Source organism: Dama dama, chromosome 19 (assembly GCF_033118175.1).
Source record: "Dama dama isolate Ldn47 chromosome 19, ASM3311817v1, whole genome shotgun sequence".
NCBI classification, from domain to species: Eukaryota; Metazoa; Chordata; class Mammalia; order Artiodactyla; family Cervidae; genus Dama; species Dama dama.
The window spans coordinates 10,500,302-10,517,508 of NC_083699.1; the positions used below are offsets into that span (position 1 = coordinate 10,500,302).

Genomic DNA, 17,207 nt, shown 5'->3' on the forward strand with positions numbered 1-17,207 from the left:
ATGATCAATTTCATCATTGTAGAGATGGATATGGGGGCAGGGGTGGATCTTATCAGCTCAGAATACAACATGGTGGGTGTAGGTCTCTAACGGTAATCATGTTTTAGCATGTTCCTTGCTAGTAGTTTGGTAGTAAGAGAGTAAATTTCTCAGCTAATGAGACATATGACAGAATATTCCAGGTTTTTCTTTCTGACGTATTAAATAATGGTACTGTTCATAACATGTTAATTATAGATCATTTTTATATTATATATTAGTTAAGTTTTATTTCTTTAGGAACCTAAAAAGAGTCAGACTGTTTTCTATGTAATAGTTCATAATTCACACTTTGACTAATTTCCCCTGGACTTTACTCATTCCAAAACCTCCAAAAAGATAATGGATTTCCTGAATTGGTGTTTCTTAGTGAAATTGATGGTCATAATTTTGCTTATTATTTGACAATCTAGATTTTTCTTGGTTTGTATTGATTTCACTAAAAGAATTTTTTTCATGCATACAGACTTGTTTCTCATCAGAAGTAAATTCAGTTGCAATTTTATTTCACCTTAGGAAGCCTACTCAGTAGCAAGACAATTCAATATGATCCCACCAGTCTGTGAACAAGCTGAATACCATCTTTTCCAGAGAGAGAAAGTAGAGGTTCAGCTACCAGAGCTCTACCATAAAATAGGTAATCTTCACAACCAAACTGACTCATTATCTTTAATAAGAGGATCAGGGATTCAGAAAAAAAAATGTGCAACTGAAATGCTTTCCTAAACGTTCCTAATTAACGTGGGGATTGTTAGCACTATGCATTCCAGAAACTAGAAGAAATCAAAAGGACCTGTATGCAGTCTCTGGAGTATCCACTCATGAAAGCCAAGCAGAGCTGGCAGACAAGCTGTTCTCAGTAGGTGTTCAAAAAAATGCATGTAGAATGAAAGGAAGAAATAATGAATAAACCTGTTTTTCATAGGGTAGTTGCTCTAGACAAGAATGCATCTGAGTGGGTTTCCCCAAAATTATGGATTTATATATCTGTATCTCCTACGCTGCCTGGAACTGAGTCAGAGGGGGGAATTCAAGAACGGCAGACAAGCCAGGAACACATGTTTGTGTAGGGTACACGTGATGCCAAAGGGAGGGGAAAAATATACATACAACATGTACACAAGAATTTTGGATATCAGAAAAACTTCAGCCACATTTTCAGGCCTATTTATCAAAACAGGTTCCAGAGATAACTTCTTCATAAGAAATGGGGGTTTACATGAGTGGGGAAAATGCCGGGTAAGAAAAAAAGGATAAGAAAAGTTCGACAGCAGTAACAGCAGTTGTTATGGCTACCACTGTGTGTTCATTGTGTGTTCTCTGAGGCACTGAGAGAACAAGCGAAGCACTGAATTTCTGTGCAAGCAAAAGTGCCTATCTCTGAGTGTAAAAAGAAATGTAAATTTGGGGCATCAGAAAACTATGGAGAAGCTGCCTTTTCAGGCTTGATTATATGCCCTGCTCCCCATCACCAACAGTGCACAGTTGGTGGGTCTATATTAATAAAAATGAAGCACACAGTTTGCAAATGCCTAAACTTTAATGGAAAGATTTATGCTGATATTAACTCATATATCTGGCCAGCTTTTCCCCATAACTAACCAGCTCCTGTCTGAACACCCACTCACTTTTGATCCCAGTTTGCAGAAGTAACTTTTTAAGGTTTTTTTTTTTTCTTCTATAGGAGTTGGAGCAATGACATGGTCTCCACTGGCTTGTGGCATCATCTCAGGAAAATATGGAAACGGGGTGCCTGAAAGTTCTAGGGCTTCGCTGAAGGTATTTTCCTCCACCTCTAGGAAAGAGTCTGGGCATGGGAATGAGGGAGAAATGGAAACGGAACAGAAGAGCCCAGCAGCAGCCTGCGGCTTCCTGGCTCAGGCCGAGTGTGGCCTCAGCCTGGCAGGCGTTCCCTGGCATTCCCCCAGCCCTCTAGAGGTCCCTGCTTCAGGTCAGGCATCAGTGCAGAAAGCTTCCCTCCTCTGTGGACCAGGAGAGATGCCCAGTGACCTGGTTGGATTCATAGGACTCAATTTCCTACACTTATTTATTCTTATATTAAAGAAGTCATTTCATTCCTCCTTTGACACAGAGGGAAATGTAAAATCCATCTTCTATATAAGAGGATCTAATTTTACTTTTCTTAACAAAATTTCAGCCATAGAGGTTTAATCCATATGGGGCAAACTGGTTGTACTTGAGTAGGTTTGAGGTCGGTTGACACTTCTTAATATGTGAAGGTGGGGGTTAAGGAGGGAAGGTTTGGGGCAGATACAGAGCCAGACATCCGTCACTGAGGCTCAGGGCTGGTGTTCGCAGAAATCAACTCCGGCTGCTGAGTCTTGCCGCTTAAATTCTTCTCTGAAGAGTAAAGATATTCAAGATCACTGACATAAAATTAACCTCCATTCAGAACATCTTGATGATTAATTTATTGGAGAGTACTCCAAACATCTCTCCTTGTTAATAACAACATGTCTGTTTTTAAAAACTTGAGAGAATGTGTAATAACATTAGAATCACAAATTACTCTGTAATGTCAAGGGAGAGAGAATATTGGCATTTTTAAAATTCACACTTGCCAAACGCCCCCAAAAGGAAGCGGAAGTCTGACACAGCCTCTTGCTTCCATCAACACAAAGTCAGCACAAGGACAACTCAAGTTAAGCCTGAACCAACAACCCTTTAATCAGTGTGGCTGCAACCACTGTATGCTTCCCCAATCAGGACGTTCTCCAGGCTCTAGGTCTGTCACTTTTCTTTCTGCTCTAACAGTTGACCTATTAGTGTGTTTGTTCTCTAAGATAATATATATATTTCCTAAAACATGGTGACATGGTCCTGCTTCTAGTTTTGTATTATTACACTAATTATCCTAGAATATTAAATATGGTCTTGTGTCTGAAAAAGTCAAAGGTTTTGAATAAGTTAGCAAAGAAAAACTAAAAGCATTTTAGGAAAGAAGGGATAAAAGGAGGACGGCAAGAAAAGCATTGAAAATTGTGATTTTAGCTGAGCACCTACTGCGTGCCAAGCACTGGGATAAGTGTTTCTTTGTTTTTATCTCCTTTTATCCTCACAAAGATAAATGGATACGGGCGGCTTTTAGTCAGTTGTAGCTAAGGATGTAAGTCTCTTACATTCTTTCAGAGACTTTCTGAAAAACTTCCATATACATGGGGTGTTTGTTCTTAGACTATCCTTATAAGAGGGTAAACCTTTTCCAGATGCAGATACTGAGAACAAAGATATTAGATAACAATCCAAGGGCATAAACTCATAATAAAGTTAGTAGTAGAACCCAGGTCTCCTGGCTGTCAATTCCTCTCCCTAAAGGCATTTTTGTTTCCCTTCAAATTAATGTTTTTAAATGAGGAAGAAGGAGCAGCACTGTATTTGGAGTTTATGATTGACTGATCTCCATCACTGTTTGAGAAAAGCTTACAAATAGCTGAAAAACTGCTTAAAATGCACTAACTAAAGGGGAGGGAAGGAGATGCAGAATATTTGAAGGTAGTTAAGCCCAAAAGCAACTCAAAAAATATTTCTTGTTGTTGACTTTTCAGCATTTATTGAAGCATCCTTAACAATAAGCATTAAAGAGTCTCCAAAGGTAAAAGGAAGCCGGTCACAGAGCATACTTCTTAATTTATCAGCCTAAGTGCTTTCTTGACTAATATATGTGCACTTAGAAAAGCCACTTGAGTAACTAAAGCAAAAATTAATGCCACTAATAATAAAATTTTATATATATGTGTGTGTGTGTATATATATATATATATATCAACCTTAAGAGTGAGCGAGAATTCTAATAGTAAAAACATTTTTTAAAAAAATGAAGAGCTAGGCAAATAGATAAATAAGATGGCAACTTTCACCTTCCCCCAAAATAGAGTGGTTGGTATTTCACACTGGCTATTTTAAGTTACACCAATAAAATAAAGATGCTAATATTTTATTTCTATTGTAAACACTGAACTGTTAGGATAAATTAACTGAGTATTAAAAAAATACCTATCTTTTAGAAAATAATACTACCCATGTGGCTTTCTGGGAGGCCGCATGTGGCCCACCCCTGTGACAAAGACTTCTGAATCCGTGTCATCAGCACTGACTTCACTGCTGAGCTAAACGCCACTACATCTTCGTGACTATTAAACACCGCCACATGGATATCCTGTGGGCATCTGACATGCCTGATGGAATCTATCCACACTCCCCAAACCTGCCCAGAATCCTCAGTTAACAGTGCCTCCACCCGCGCCTTGGTCATCCCAGTATGAAGCCAAGGCATCATCCCGGTCTGCCTCTCCTCCTCCCTCCGTCTTATCCAGCAGGACACCAACTCCTCCAGTCACATCCTGACCCTCAGAAGTCCTTCCCTTCCACCGCCCTTGTTTAGATCGTCATCATTTCTTTCCTGGTTTGCCACAGTAACCTCCTGTCCAGACTCTCTGATTCACCCCTCTTTTTCAACTACCCACCCATTATCTACTATCCATATTAATTATGTGACCAAATATCTTTCTAAAAGATTAATCTGACTATGTCATAACCCTGCCCTATATCCTTAATGACTTCCCAATATTGATTATATGACAAAACCTAAAAACCCACAGAAAAGTGTTCAAGGAAATACTCTTGGGGTGTTAATTGAGCCCAATTTCCCATTCTTGTCTCTCCCCAAATCATATTAGTTCATTTTTTCATCCAAATGCACTGTACTTGTTTTTGCCTCCCAGAAATGCCCTTCTTTTTATCTGGCTGTGGAAAGCCATCTCTAAAGACAAAGCTTGGTTGTCTTCACTCTGTGAAGCCTGTCCTTACTTTGCAAAACTTCAGTTATTGGTAACTTCCTCTAACATTCCACAAGCACTTCTTACAGAGTCTCAGAATCCTCTAACAAAATGCAATTCAACTTAATTTAATCAAAGAAGGGAGCACATAGACAGACACTCCCTGGGAAAGATGGAGTGGAATGGCCTCTGGGGTGACTCTATCCATAGATTTGCCCATTGTCAGGCCTCTCCATCTCCTCCGTTTCTCTCCACACGTGTCATTTTCTGCTACTACACATGGGTCTTCTTCATGAGCCCAGGAAGAAGAACGCTAGTGACTGCCAGGCTTACATCCTTAAAGGCATATAACCTGAGAGAAAAGAGAATTTTCTTTAACAGCTTCGGAACAGAGAGAACTGGCCAAGCTTGGGTCACGTGCCAACGTAGCAGAGCAATGGCAGGGCCCAGAGGACAAGGCGCTGGGACTCGTTCACGTCTGGCACCGACGGTGGGCTATTTCCCACCATAAAGAGGCAGTGCAAACATAGCTTCCGAGGAAATCATTCAGGGGGCACCCCGACTACAAAACACTTCTCAAGCTACCAGACAATGACTCATGAAAACCTTTAGGATAGAAACTGAAACTTACTCACACAACTGACCACAGAGCCGGGCACATGATAGGTACTCAACAATTGTTTCTTGAATGAATACAATAAGCCACAACCAAGGATCAGCAATGTCTGATCAAGAGACCAGGTGAAGTGAAGTGAAAGTCGCTCAGTCGTGTCCAACTCTTTGCAACCCCATGGACTGTATAGTCCATGGAATTCTCCAGGCCAGAATACTGGAGTGGGTAGCCTTTCCCTTCTCCAGGGGATCTTCCCGACCCAGGGATCAAACCCAGGTCTCCCGCATTGCAGGAGGATTCTTTACCAGCTGAGTCACAAGGGAAGCCCAAGAATACTGGAGTGGGTAGCCTATCCCTTCTCCAGGGGATCTTCCTGACCCAGGAATGGAACCGGGGTCTCCTGCATTGCAGGCGGATTCTTTACCAACTGAACTATCAGAGACCAGGTGAGCAGCTTTTAAATAAAAAGTTTAAATATAAATGAAAAGCGCAATAAGATTTATGAACAGATCTTCCCTATTATTAGGAAAATACATTATAGAAAAAAACAGAAAAAATATATACCTTTTTGTCAAAGGGAAAGAGGAAACATGCAAACATAGGTGGAGCAAAGGAATGGGGAGAGGGACGGTCCAAGAACTCCAGGTGTTCACATTAAGAAACTAAGGATATTTTCACATTATGGTATAATTTCAGAAGGAAAAACTTTAGCACCAGCATTTTACCTAGAGATTTTCACTTCAATAATGAAGACTTTGCTGCTCTTTTGAGCCAAAGACTTCAATTGTTTAGCTAGAAATAGTCAGTGATCTTGAATGCTAAATTAGGCCCAGTAATGAAATGTGACTGATTCTGTCCATGGCTATACAGCTGCTGCCCAAGTTCCAGGCTGGGAACAGACAGCCAACCAGGGTGTGTGGGGCATATCGCACAGACGATTTCCATCCTGTTACGGTTACCTGTACACTGGCAGTCACAGAGATAATGGCCACAGCATTAGAAGATGGCAAAGAAACAGGCTTTAGGGAATTTTAAAGAATTTTGTGACTTATGTATAAAAGCAATAGCTCACTAATCTATTGAGAAGAAAGCTCATTCAGTTGTCCCTTTGGCAAATATTTACTGAGTGTCTAGTCAGGGCTGAGCCCTGTGCTGAGGACTGAGGAGACAGTGATGAATGGGACAGTCTCAACCCTGAGGAGTAACTCAGGGACTTGTTGGAGACAGACATGAGAAGGGGTGAATTATGGAACTATGTGGAATCCACAGGCGCTGTGGATACACATAGGGCTGCCAGTCGAGTCATACTGCATTAAGGAGGAAGTGTCTGCGTTCATTCTGAAAAATTGAAGACAGCTGTCTTTACTGTGTGGAATCCTGGTTTCTCAGATCCCTTCCTCATCACCATGTTGGCTGAGCCCCTCCTCTCTGTCAACCACTGGGTCAAGACTGGAGATGCTGACACGAACAAGAAGCCATCCCTGCCTTCCACTTAGAAAGAACAATCTGCACGTAATCAAATCACTGCAGGAATACGATTAAGCAATATAATAGGAGTGAAAGACAAAATTTCATCTTTTGATTCATGGACTACTGCCTGCAGGCCACAAGTTGGGATTATTATTGCATACAACCACACCTACGGTCAATCTTCTTACCAAAAACACTGGTTCACTTCCATATTTAATTGAAATTTTAGTTAAGCCTCATCCCCTCCCTATGCAAACATTTTCCCACTTGTAAAACCGTTAAAGCTATTTATTTCCAAAACACATTTGTTTCCTTCGGTATGAGGAAAGCAGTATAAATACTATGCATCTACTTTTATAAAACTGTAACCTGATTGTGTTTCCCAGTGATTAGACAGAGATTTATGTTGAGGGTAGAGAGAAAAGTACTCAATAAATGAATGTTTGGTATTTGTTAGTTTCAGAAATCTTCCTCTCAGAGCTTCCACAGTGGCTCAGTGGTAAAGAATCTGCCCGCCACTGCAGGAGACACAGGTTTGATCCCTGGTCCAGGAAGATCCCACATGCCACATGGCAACTAACCCCATGGGCCACAACTACTGAACCTGTGCCCCAGAGCCCAGGAGCTGAAATTACTGAGTCCACATGCCACAACCACTGAAGTCCCACATCCTAGAGCCCGTGCTCCATGATAAGAGAAGGCACCACAGTGAGACGCCTGCACAGAGCAACAAAAACCCAGCACAGCCAAAAATTTTTTAAAAAATTAAATTAAATTTAAAAAGAAATCTTCCTCTCAGTATGGTATGCGTGTGTAATGCAAACATTACATGCACTCATGCACACACACTCAACACACATATCCAACTTGTAACTCACTCCTAAGAATAAAAATGTGTTGCAGATAATAAGATTTCAAAAACTGGAATTTCGTAAGATTGATAAGTCAGTCAATTATTCTTTATGTGTGTGGTATATACTGAAACCTGAGGAACTCTCCTAGTAGTAAAAAGCAATAGCTCAAGAGGCTTTTGGCTATTGGTTTTCAAGCTTTTTTTTTTTTTCATTTGAATAAGAGATACTGGTCCCTTGAAAGATGTTATGAGATTGAAATGAGGATGGGTGATATTTTTCCCCTTGAGGACAGTAGAAGTAAGTTCAGGGACTTTCTGATGTACCCAGCAAGCTGCCGGGGAAGCGTTGCTTGCTCTTAACTGTCCACCTCATCACTGCTGGCACCAGCCATCATCTCCAGAGAGATGCCCCAGGCTGTGCTTCCTCCTGGAAGAAGCTGAGGTCTCTGGAGCTGAGACTGGGAAAACTCTTGACCATTTTGCTAAGTAAACTTCACGTAAGGAGCCAGACCATAAGCCCCTGAGGTCTAGGAAGAGAACAAAACTGGGTCTGCTTATTCTTTCTTCTTTTCATATCTGCAAAATCATTCCAGAAATCATAAAAAAACAGTGCAGTTGCCTTTTTCTTTGGAAATACTGTCTTGCAATGATGAAAAAAATACTTGAAAGCCAGCAGTCTACTGAAATCACGTGGGTGGAGATTTGGTGATGACTGCCCAGCTTTCTGCTGCCTTTGAGACAGAAACGGTCTGTGACGGCAACTATGTCACAACACACACAATGGAGGAAGTCCACTTGGCCACACAGGGGATGGTTCTTATTATTGTCACTGAAACAGACCAACATTCTTACAGATATTCTTTTCCTTTGGGTGCTGCTGTCCAGTGCTAGTTTTGTATATGAGTCTGTTGCTCCTTGTTTCATAGTAAGAGCAGAACCTTCTGGAAAATAGGCCATTGAGAAGTTCTAAAAGATTTCTTTCCTTATATTTAGGAAATTAGGCACACTTTATAGGCTGCATCAGAGTCAGCCTCCTCTTATAGGTTTTAAACATTAGTTTCCCATTTACCTGTATAAGCATCCTTGCTTTTTTAAGTTTCAAACATTATACAAAAATGTAATACACATTTGGGAAAGTCTTTACCCACTTTATCCACTTTAAAAATGTACTGGTACCTATGTGTTATACCATTCACATCTGCTTCGAGAAAGGAGTGGAGAAAGCTAACGATAAAACCGTATTAAAAGAATACAGAAGAGACTAGGAGTAAATTGAAGGCAAGAGGGAGAAGGGCAGCTACAGCAAGAATGTAACATAATGACTTCCTTTAAGCAGAAAGCTTGGCACCCAATTTTCTGCACAAAAAAAGAAACATAATAGACCTTGGTGAGATGTAAATACCTTCCTCCCCCCACCTACATTCTAAGGGCTATCACAATAAGAACCATCTTTTCCAGATGGGATATAATTGATTATATGTCAGGATTTTAACAACTTTTGTACATGTCGATGGATTTGAATGGTGAGCTTTAGACAAAATCAATCTGTCTTGAACCAATAAATAAGGAGTGAGACCACGGGGAACATTTCTTTGCATGAAGACATAGGCGTCCTTGTTTCCATCAAACAGAAAGGTCAGAGCCAAGGAGACTCAGGAATTCACCACAAGGCTCTTACCTTTAATAGAGTTGACAGTCTTTGCATCAAACCCTTACCAGACATTAACATTGAAATGTTCTTCTTATCTCTAGTGCTACCAGTGGTTGAAGGAAAGAATTGTGAGTGAAGAAGGGAGAAAACAGCAGAACAAGCTGAAAGACCTCTCCCCGATCGCAGAGCGTCTGGGATGCACGCTGCCTCAGCTGGCCGTGGGTGAGTCACCGCGGAGGGAGGCCCTGCTGGGCCACAGAGAATGAGAGCATTCTCTATTATTGATTCACATCTCTCACATGATAAAATACCGAGTGTAGGAGCAGGCACTCTGAATCAAACACTCCCGGTTAATTCTGTCGAAAATGAGGCTTTGTAGCGTTCCTCAGAGTGTTCCACGTGCTGAAACACTGTGCTCACTTCCTCTCCTTTCCCTTATAAGACAGTTTAAACAAGAACATGTCAGTGAAAACGCCCACATCCTCACAGTGTCAAGGGTGAGTGTCCCTGAGCTATGTGGTGACATCCACTGCTTCTGGCTCAATTTTCCTTCCCTGTTGAAGCTAAGGCAGGGTTGGTGAGAGGCTGAGGTGCAGGGCTGTGACTGAGGTCAAGCCACTGCCACATGGAAAGCCTGTCTTAGGGGAGCAGCGTCTCAAAACTTCTGGGGGCCATGAAAATGATTGGGGTCAATGAAAGGTCACGGTTACTGGTGACAATTGAAAACCACGTTGCCTCAGAACAGTCCCAGAGAAATGCAATGTGCCTCATTTGTTTAACTTTTAAATTTCCTGGAGCCATGTTAAAAAAGTAAAAGAGAAATAGATGAAATTAATTTTTAGGACCACACTTAATCTAATATGGCCAAAATATTGTCATTTTAACATGTAGTAAATATAAAAAGCTTATTATATTTTTATATAATGCTTATTAAATTTCTATGTAATAATGTTTCACACACTTTCCTGCAAAATCCAGAGTGCATTTTGCACCTATAGCACATGTCAGTTCAGGCTAAATACATTTCCTGTGTTCAACAGCCACGAGTGGTGAGAGACTGGGGATTAAACAGAAAAGTTAGATTTTCAGTTCCCTTGCTGAGGAGTATCTGCCAGGCTCTGTGATAAGCTCTTTATGCTTATCATCTTGTCTCTGTAATTGTCAGAACAATCCCACAAAGTATATATTGGTCCTAGACCTAGTCCTCCATCACAGACATTAATGGTTCCCCTACTGTCATCGCCACTTTACAAATGAAGAAGAGGCTGAAAAGAATTCATGTGGTAGTTGTGAGAAGAGAATAAAATGGGTATAGATTCTAGAAAAAATTCCCAAGGAATAAGAAATAGCAGGAATTGGGATAAATCAGATACAGTGAAACAATGAGATAAAAAGCTCAAGATAAGTTTTGTGCAAGTAAAATAACAGAATATTTGTTAAATGCTTGACCCTTCTGATGTTAGAAGGCAGGAAGATCATAGTTGGCAGTAAATAGTCACAGAAAGATGGAAATGGAAGGGGGTTTTGGGGGGGCGGGAATACCATTTACCTAAGTATATGTATGACTATTGCTTTAACCCTCTCTTCTAAAAAGCAAAGATTATATTTAATGTGATTAGTTAGCATCCCTCGAGCTTTAATGACTGCAGTAAAGGGTATTAGCTGTTGACCATCAGCAAGTTATTTAACTTGCTATCAGTTTTATCATCTGCAAAATGGGTATAATAGTATGTATCTTGCAAATGTGTTGAGTAAAAGGAAATTATGTATGTAAAGCAGAGTAGGCTCAGTAAGTAACTAGTGAAGATGAGAATGAAGATGACGATGGTTTTGCAAAGAATCAGACACCCTGCGCCGAAACTCTTTCCACTCTTAGCCATCATATATGGCCAGAGGTATAGGCACAAAGAAAAACACCTGTTCTTAAACCATAGCCGTAAAGATGGTTGTTAAGTGGTAACATGAAAGTGAGTATTGAATATCGCTCCGAAAGAGACAGAGGAATACTGTCTTTCTAAAGAGAAAATCATTACAACATTTAGACTTTCACTAAATGTCAGATGTACATGAATCTTTACAGAGTCCGAGTTTAAGTTAAAGCATACTTTTTTTCCCTTTTCCTCCCTCTGTGTCCCCAGGTGTCTTTCTTGCCTGTCATTTTTTTTCTTTTCTTTGTAAACAAGTAGTTTTGTTTTTAACCACAGAACTCTCAAACCGAGAAGGAAATTATTTCCAGGCATATTACTTTTGATCTAGAAGAAGTGTGGGGGGAGGGGAGATCCTCTGGCAGAAAACAGGCTACTTGAGCCCAACTGTGGGCTGGTTCTCACGTCTCACATCCGCACGGGAGCCTGCATGCACACCTCGTTCATAAAGAGGCGCTCTGGATGCGCCTGTGGGTGACACCTGATTAGATGCTGATTATCTGGTGTTGGCCAGCCCTGCCCAGTGAGTTCTCCTGCGCCCGGCCGCCCACGGGGGAATCAGCTGTTGCTGACATCAAGTAGTTTATGGGCAATAATTTTCCCAGTGCCCTGCTTTGCCCTCAGAACTTCCACAAGTGCCAAAAAAGAGTTCTAAGTGCAAAGCAGGAAATAAAGCAGCCAAAAAAAAAAAAAAAAAAAACCCTTGGGATCACTTGGCTTGTTGCCTTCATCGGGCATTATTTTGCCCATGTGGAAGGATTTAGTGATTGCCTTAAAAGGTCTGAGCATGGTAACAGCTTAACAGCATCAGTTGGTAGTATAGCCTGAGCAAAGGGGGGAGGAAAGGTCTTAAGGGATGCCCATCAATTATTCACTATCAGTGATTCACGCCCCCATTGACTCAACCAACATCTGATAAGCAGCTACTGTGTGCAGGTGCTGGGCTGGGTGCTGAGCATCCAACTGCAAATAACACACATCTCACACTCTGGTAGACAAGTCAAGAAGTTAATGGATAATTTTAGTACAGTGTGATGATAAAATGTGTAAGTTAGTCACTCAGTCATGTCTGACTCTCTGTGACCCCATGGACTGTGTAGCCCGCCAGTCTCCTCTGTCCATGGAATTCTTCAGGGAAGAATACTGGAGTGGGTTGCTATTCTCTTCTCCAGGGGATCTTCCCAACCCAGGGATCGAACCTGTGTCTCTTGCATTGCAGGCGTATTCTTTACCATCTGAGCTACCTGGGAAGCCCAATTGAGAAGGGCATGGTGGAGGTGGGAGGAGGGAAGTAGCATGTAGGAGTGCCCAACCCAGCCTGGGACTCAGGGAAGGCCTTGGGAGAAGGCTGTGCCCATGAGGAATTCCAAATGATGAGTAGATATTAATAAGGCAAAGGCACATTCCAGACCAAGGGGACCGCTTGAGCCAAGGGCTGGAGGAGGAGAAACAGAGCATGATATTTGGGGGTGGAGAGGATTCACAAATAGTGCTGCTGACACCCAAATGTCAGGGTAGGGAGTGAGGAGACAGGAAGCTGGACCAGGGATCGAACCCATGTCCCCTGTGTTGGCAGGCGGATTCTTAACCTCTGGACCACCAGGCGAGTCCAGAGGCTTATTTTAGAATGAGAGAAATTTGATTATGTTTTCTTGATAAAGAGGAGGAGAACAGTAAGAAATCAAAAATCTAGGAGAACAAGAGAAGAGAATAATGAATCTAATCAAGTCCAAGAAAAGGCAAAAGGAGTGGGATCAGCACAGAGTTTGGCTTTGAACAGACATGACCCCATAGCCTCTGAAACTGAAGGATGTGTGTATGTGTGTGTGTGTGTGTGTGTGTGTGTGTGTGTGTGTGTGTGGACTTGGGTCGGTAGGCGAGTGGGGAATTAAGGGATATCCTACCGGAGGCATTCAAGTTTCTGCACTAAGGAGAAGGCCAGGTCATCTGCTGAAGGCGACAGGGCCAAGATTGAATAGTGGTTTAAGGACAGAGGCTGCTACAGGTAAAGGCGGAGTGAGGAGTTAGAGGGTGAGCAAGAGAGATGATCTCCATGAATCTCATGTCAGGAAGACAGGGAGTCCAGACAGGGCTGACATGTCAGTGGAAAGAAAGGATCCAGATCAGATACCCAGAGTCTACAAGGACTCCACATAACAGATGAGGGGAAAGTGACAGCGTGAATGGGGTGGAAAGACAGATGGAAACAGGAATCCAGACGACCATCCATGAGCTATGTCCGGTGTCTTCAGGAACAAGGCTGTGTTTCTGGACTGGATGCCCCACCTGTGGGGCAGAGGGGGCCTGAGGCCACAGGTCACATGCACGGATTCTACCAAGTCCTCCATGCAACAGGGGGCGCTGCTGAGGCCCTTAATGCCGGAGCGCACCTCCATCCTCCCACAAAGTTAACAGGTTTTGGTTGAGACAGAGGAACCTGCAGATAGTGTTTGCAAACTCATCAACAGTCAGAAGTGCTTGGCCTTCCTGACCCGGTGCTCTCTCTTCCCAGCGTGGTGCCTGAGAAACGAGGGTGTGAGTTCCGTTCTCCTGGGATCATCCACTCCTGAGCAGCTCATTGAAAACCTCGGTGCCATTCAGGCAAGTATTGCAGCCCCCACCACCGAACTCCAGGGAGTCTCCTGGTGCCTTTGGGGATGCCCCAGGCAGTGTCCTGGCTCCCCCCGACCTTCATCGTCTCACAGCTGAGTGGCGTGACAGCTCCTGATACAGGGAAGGGGGGAGAAGAGAAATGGGGACAAAGGCAAAAGAAGCCACAGAACTCTCACAGAACGTGAATCCCGGGATGTCCTCTTCTTGTAACAGTCAGTATCCTCCAGGCTTATTTCTTGGGACGGTTTGTGTCTGTGGACAGTGTGTTCTAAGACCCAAGCACTGTTACACTTGGCAACTGGGTTCCCAGGTCTAAGCATGAAAGCCTTCCCTATAACCGGCTTGAAATGGAGCAGCCATAGGACAATATGCATAATCATGTATTCACCTTTTTCCCCTACAAATTTTTATTGTCTGTCTGCAGTATGCCAAGCCCCTCTTTTCTGCTCTCCTAGTATCCTATATTCCTCTCTCCATCTCAGCACTTCTGTAGTATAATTGCCTGTCTCCCCTGAGGTCAGAGACCTGTGTCTTTCTTGCTTCTCCATTGATTTTCCAGTTCCTAGGACTCCGTGGCCCCTAGTCAACTCAACTCAAGAAATGCCCATTGAATGAATGAATATTTGCCACATCGAAGACAAATAGGCTCAGAATTCCAGGATCACCTCTCCCTAATAGCAGTTTCAGGAGCATCTACCCCTACTCCCTCCCCTGGAGGGATTGCCAGGCCTGGATGGTGCCTGCAGTACCCAGGAAGCCTGTAAGGGCAGCAGGAGGGGAAGCGAGAGATGTCCTGGGAGCCCTGGAGAGGGGTGGGTTGGAGGCTGTGGTGACCATCCCGTCCCTAGTGGCCACATTTCAGTCCTGAGCCTGCACCGTGCTCCAGGGGCCGCAGGAGCGAGCCCACCCATGACTTTTGCCACGGCTGTCACCTGCCCTAAGAGCTAGAGCAGTGTTTTTTTGCTCATTGGGTAACAGAACTAAGAGCTTCTCCTCTGTCCATCCTCCCCTGAAACCAGTACTTACCCCTGCTACCTCTCTCAGAAGGAAGTAGATGGAGATGGGGACAAACTAGATTAAACTTAAAATGTTTTAAAATTCTTTTGAAAAACAGCCCTGAATATGCTGGAGATAAAGGTGCTGACCTCCTACCCACCATCCCCTTTCTTAGGGCTGTGCAGCTGGGTGATCACCTTTGCCTCTCTGGTTCTGAGAAGCCCCCAGGCCCACAACCCTTGCTGGATTGTGGGGTTCCCCGTCTCTGCCTGGGGAATGCTCCTCTTATGCAAGTCACTCCCATCTTCTCTTTTTGTCACTTATGCTTTGGGAACAGATAAAGGCTACACAATGAGGAGGAGGAAACAGAGGAACAGTCTATACACAAAAGAACTGAAATGCAATCCAGTGATTTCAATTCCACTAATATATATTGAGCAAACTCTGAGAGATAGTGAAGGACAGGGAGTTCTGGCGTGCTGCAGTTCATGGGGTTGCAGAGTCAGACACGACGGAGCAACTGATACATACAACAATACATATTGAGTGCTTATTGTGTCTGGCACCATGTTAGGCAGAGAGCGTTCTGAGATAAGTACAGGTCACTGCCCTCAAGAGTTCACGGGCTGCCTGAGAAAGAGTGGATTAGGCAAGCTTGCTCTGTAGCCAGCACTGGGTACACCACAGGAAAGCAGACACACATCACCCAGCCTTCAAGGGGCTGACATTCCAGTGGGAGAGGCACAGTGTAATTGCAAGTGAGAAGGGATAAATAAATAAATGAAGATGGTGTTTTAATAGAGACCAACTGGGAAACGAGTGAGCCCACTTTAGATAATGTCCTTGCCAAAGGCCCCTCTGGAATATGTATATTCAGAAACCTGGAAGTGGAGGACGCAGCATGTGAAAAGCCCTGCAAAAAGCACACGCGGGGGAGAGCAACGCAGAGGCGATGGGGCGTGTGTGTGTGTGCGCACGCGCGCACTCAGTCATTTCTGACTGTGACGCCTTGGACTGTGGCCCACCAGGCTCCCCTGTTCATGGGATTCTCCAGGCAAGAATACTGGAGTGGATCGTCATGCCCTCCTCCAGGGGATCTTCCTCAACCAGGGATTGAACCCGTATCGCCTGCATCTCCTGCAGTGGCAGGCGGGTTCGTTACCACTAGGCCATCTGGGAAACCTGGATGGGAAGGCACTTGGCTTTTCTCCAGGAAGCACAAGCCTGAGGCTAATGTGGTCAGCATGAAGTGAGCATAAAGGGTGGTGAGCACAGGCAGGGGACAAGTCACACAAAACAGAACACTAGAGCAGTCAGAGTTTTGTACTCATAGGAAATCCTTTGGAGGGTTTTAAGAGAAGGGTTACACTGTTATTTGAATTTTTAAAGATTGCTTTGGCTGCTGTGTGAAACACAAAATGAAGAAAGGCAAGGATGGGTTATCCAGGTGACAGGTGACGGTGGCTTGGACTAGCAAGGATTCCGCAGGTTTTGGAGAGACATGGCTTGGTGGATGGCTTGGCAAGAAGAGGGAGGAGCTGAGGGACTCCTATCATGCTAATGGAGTGATCACTGCCATTCCAAGGGGAGGCTAGTACTGCTTGAGATGGTACCTGTGATAAAATAAGAGGTAACTCCTGGGTTGTGGGAGTTCTCCAGATAGCCAAAGATATACTTTAGAGGAGAACTGAGTCAGTCATCTTCCCAAAGCATTTCCTCCCTAACTCTGGCTGGTAGCAGGATGGGGCTTCCAGGCTCTCAGGGTAAGAGAAAGGGGATGTTGTCAAGCAGGGACCTGGAGGGCTTACTGTCCCCTCTCCCTTCCTACCCCACCTCCCGTGAGCCCAGCACCAGAGATTCCGCCCTTGGCAAGCTGTGACTGGGCCCCTCTGTACAGTGAGAGTAGATTGGGTTGCTGGGGGCTCCCAGCACTGGTGGGAGAAATTGAATAAGAGTGCAGTGTCCGGGGCTATAAGGAAGGAAGTTTGTAATGGGCAAAGGAAGGCAGCTGCTCCAAGGAATGAATGTGCCTAAGGTGAGCATAAACTGGAGGCGCATTTATCAATCAGAGCCTCAACACATGAGACTGGAGAGAAGCCGCAGCTGCAGGCAGCCCTCCGGCACAGGTCCCCATCCTCCAGCCTTAGAGCCCCTCTGAGTCCCCACCACCTACTCAGAGAAGTCCAGGCTTCTCAGCAGTCAGGCCTTCCCATCCAGGCTCATCTCTCCCGGCCCCCACCCCCTCGCTTAC

The 17,207-nt window shown here is 43.9% G+C and overlaps 1 protein-coding gene across 3 annotated transcripts in view; it reads left to right on the forward strand.

Annotated features, from left to right (window-relative positions):
* Positions 1–17,207, forward strand: part of KCNAB1 (potassium voltage-gated channel subfamily A regulatory beta subunit 1) — a 453,549-nt gene that overhangs the window by 432,235 nt on the left and 4,107 nt on the right. For all 3 annotated transcript variants that reach the window (XM_061168184.1, XM_061168185.1, XM_061168186.1), the window contains exons 10-13: positions 556–676; positions 1,724–1,818; positions 9,524–9,644; positions 13,860–13,948. In XM_061168184.1, coding sequence (XP_061024167.1) covers positions 556–676; positions 1,724–1,818; positions 9,524–9,644; positions 13,860–13,948 — 426 coding nt within the window. The remainder of the gene's footprint in view (positions 1–555; positions 677–1,723; positions 1,819–9,523; positions 9,645–13,859; positions 13,949–17,207) is intronic.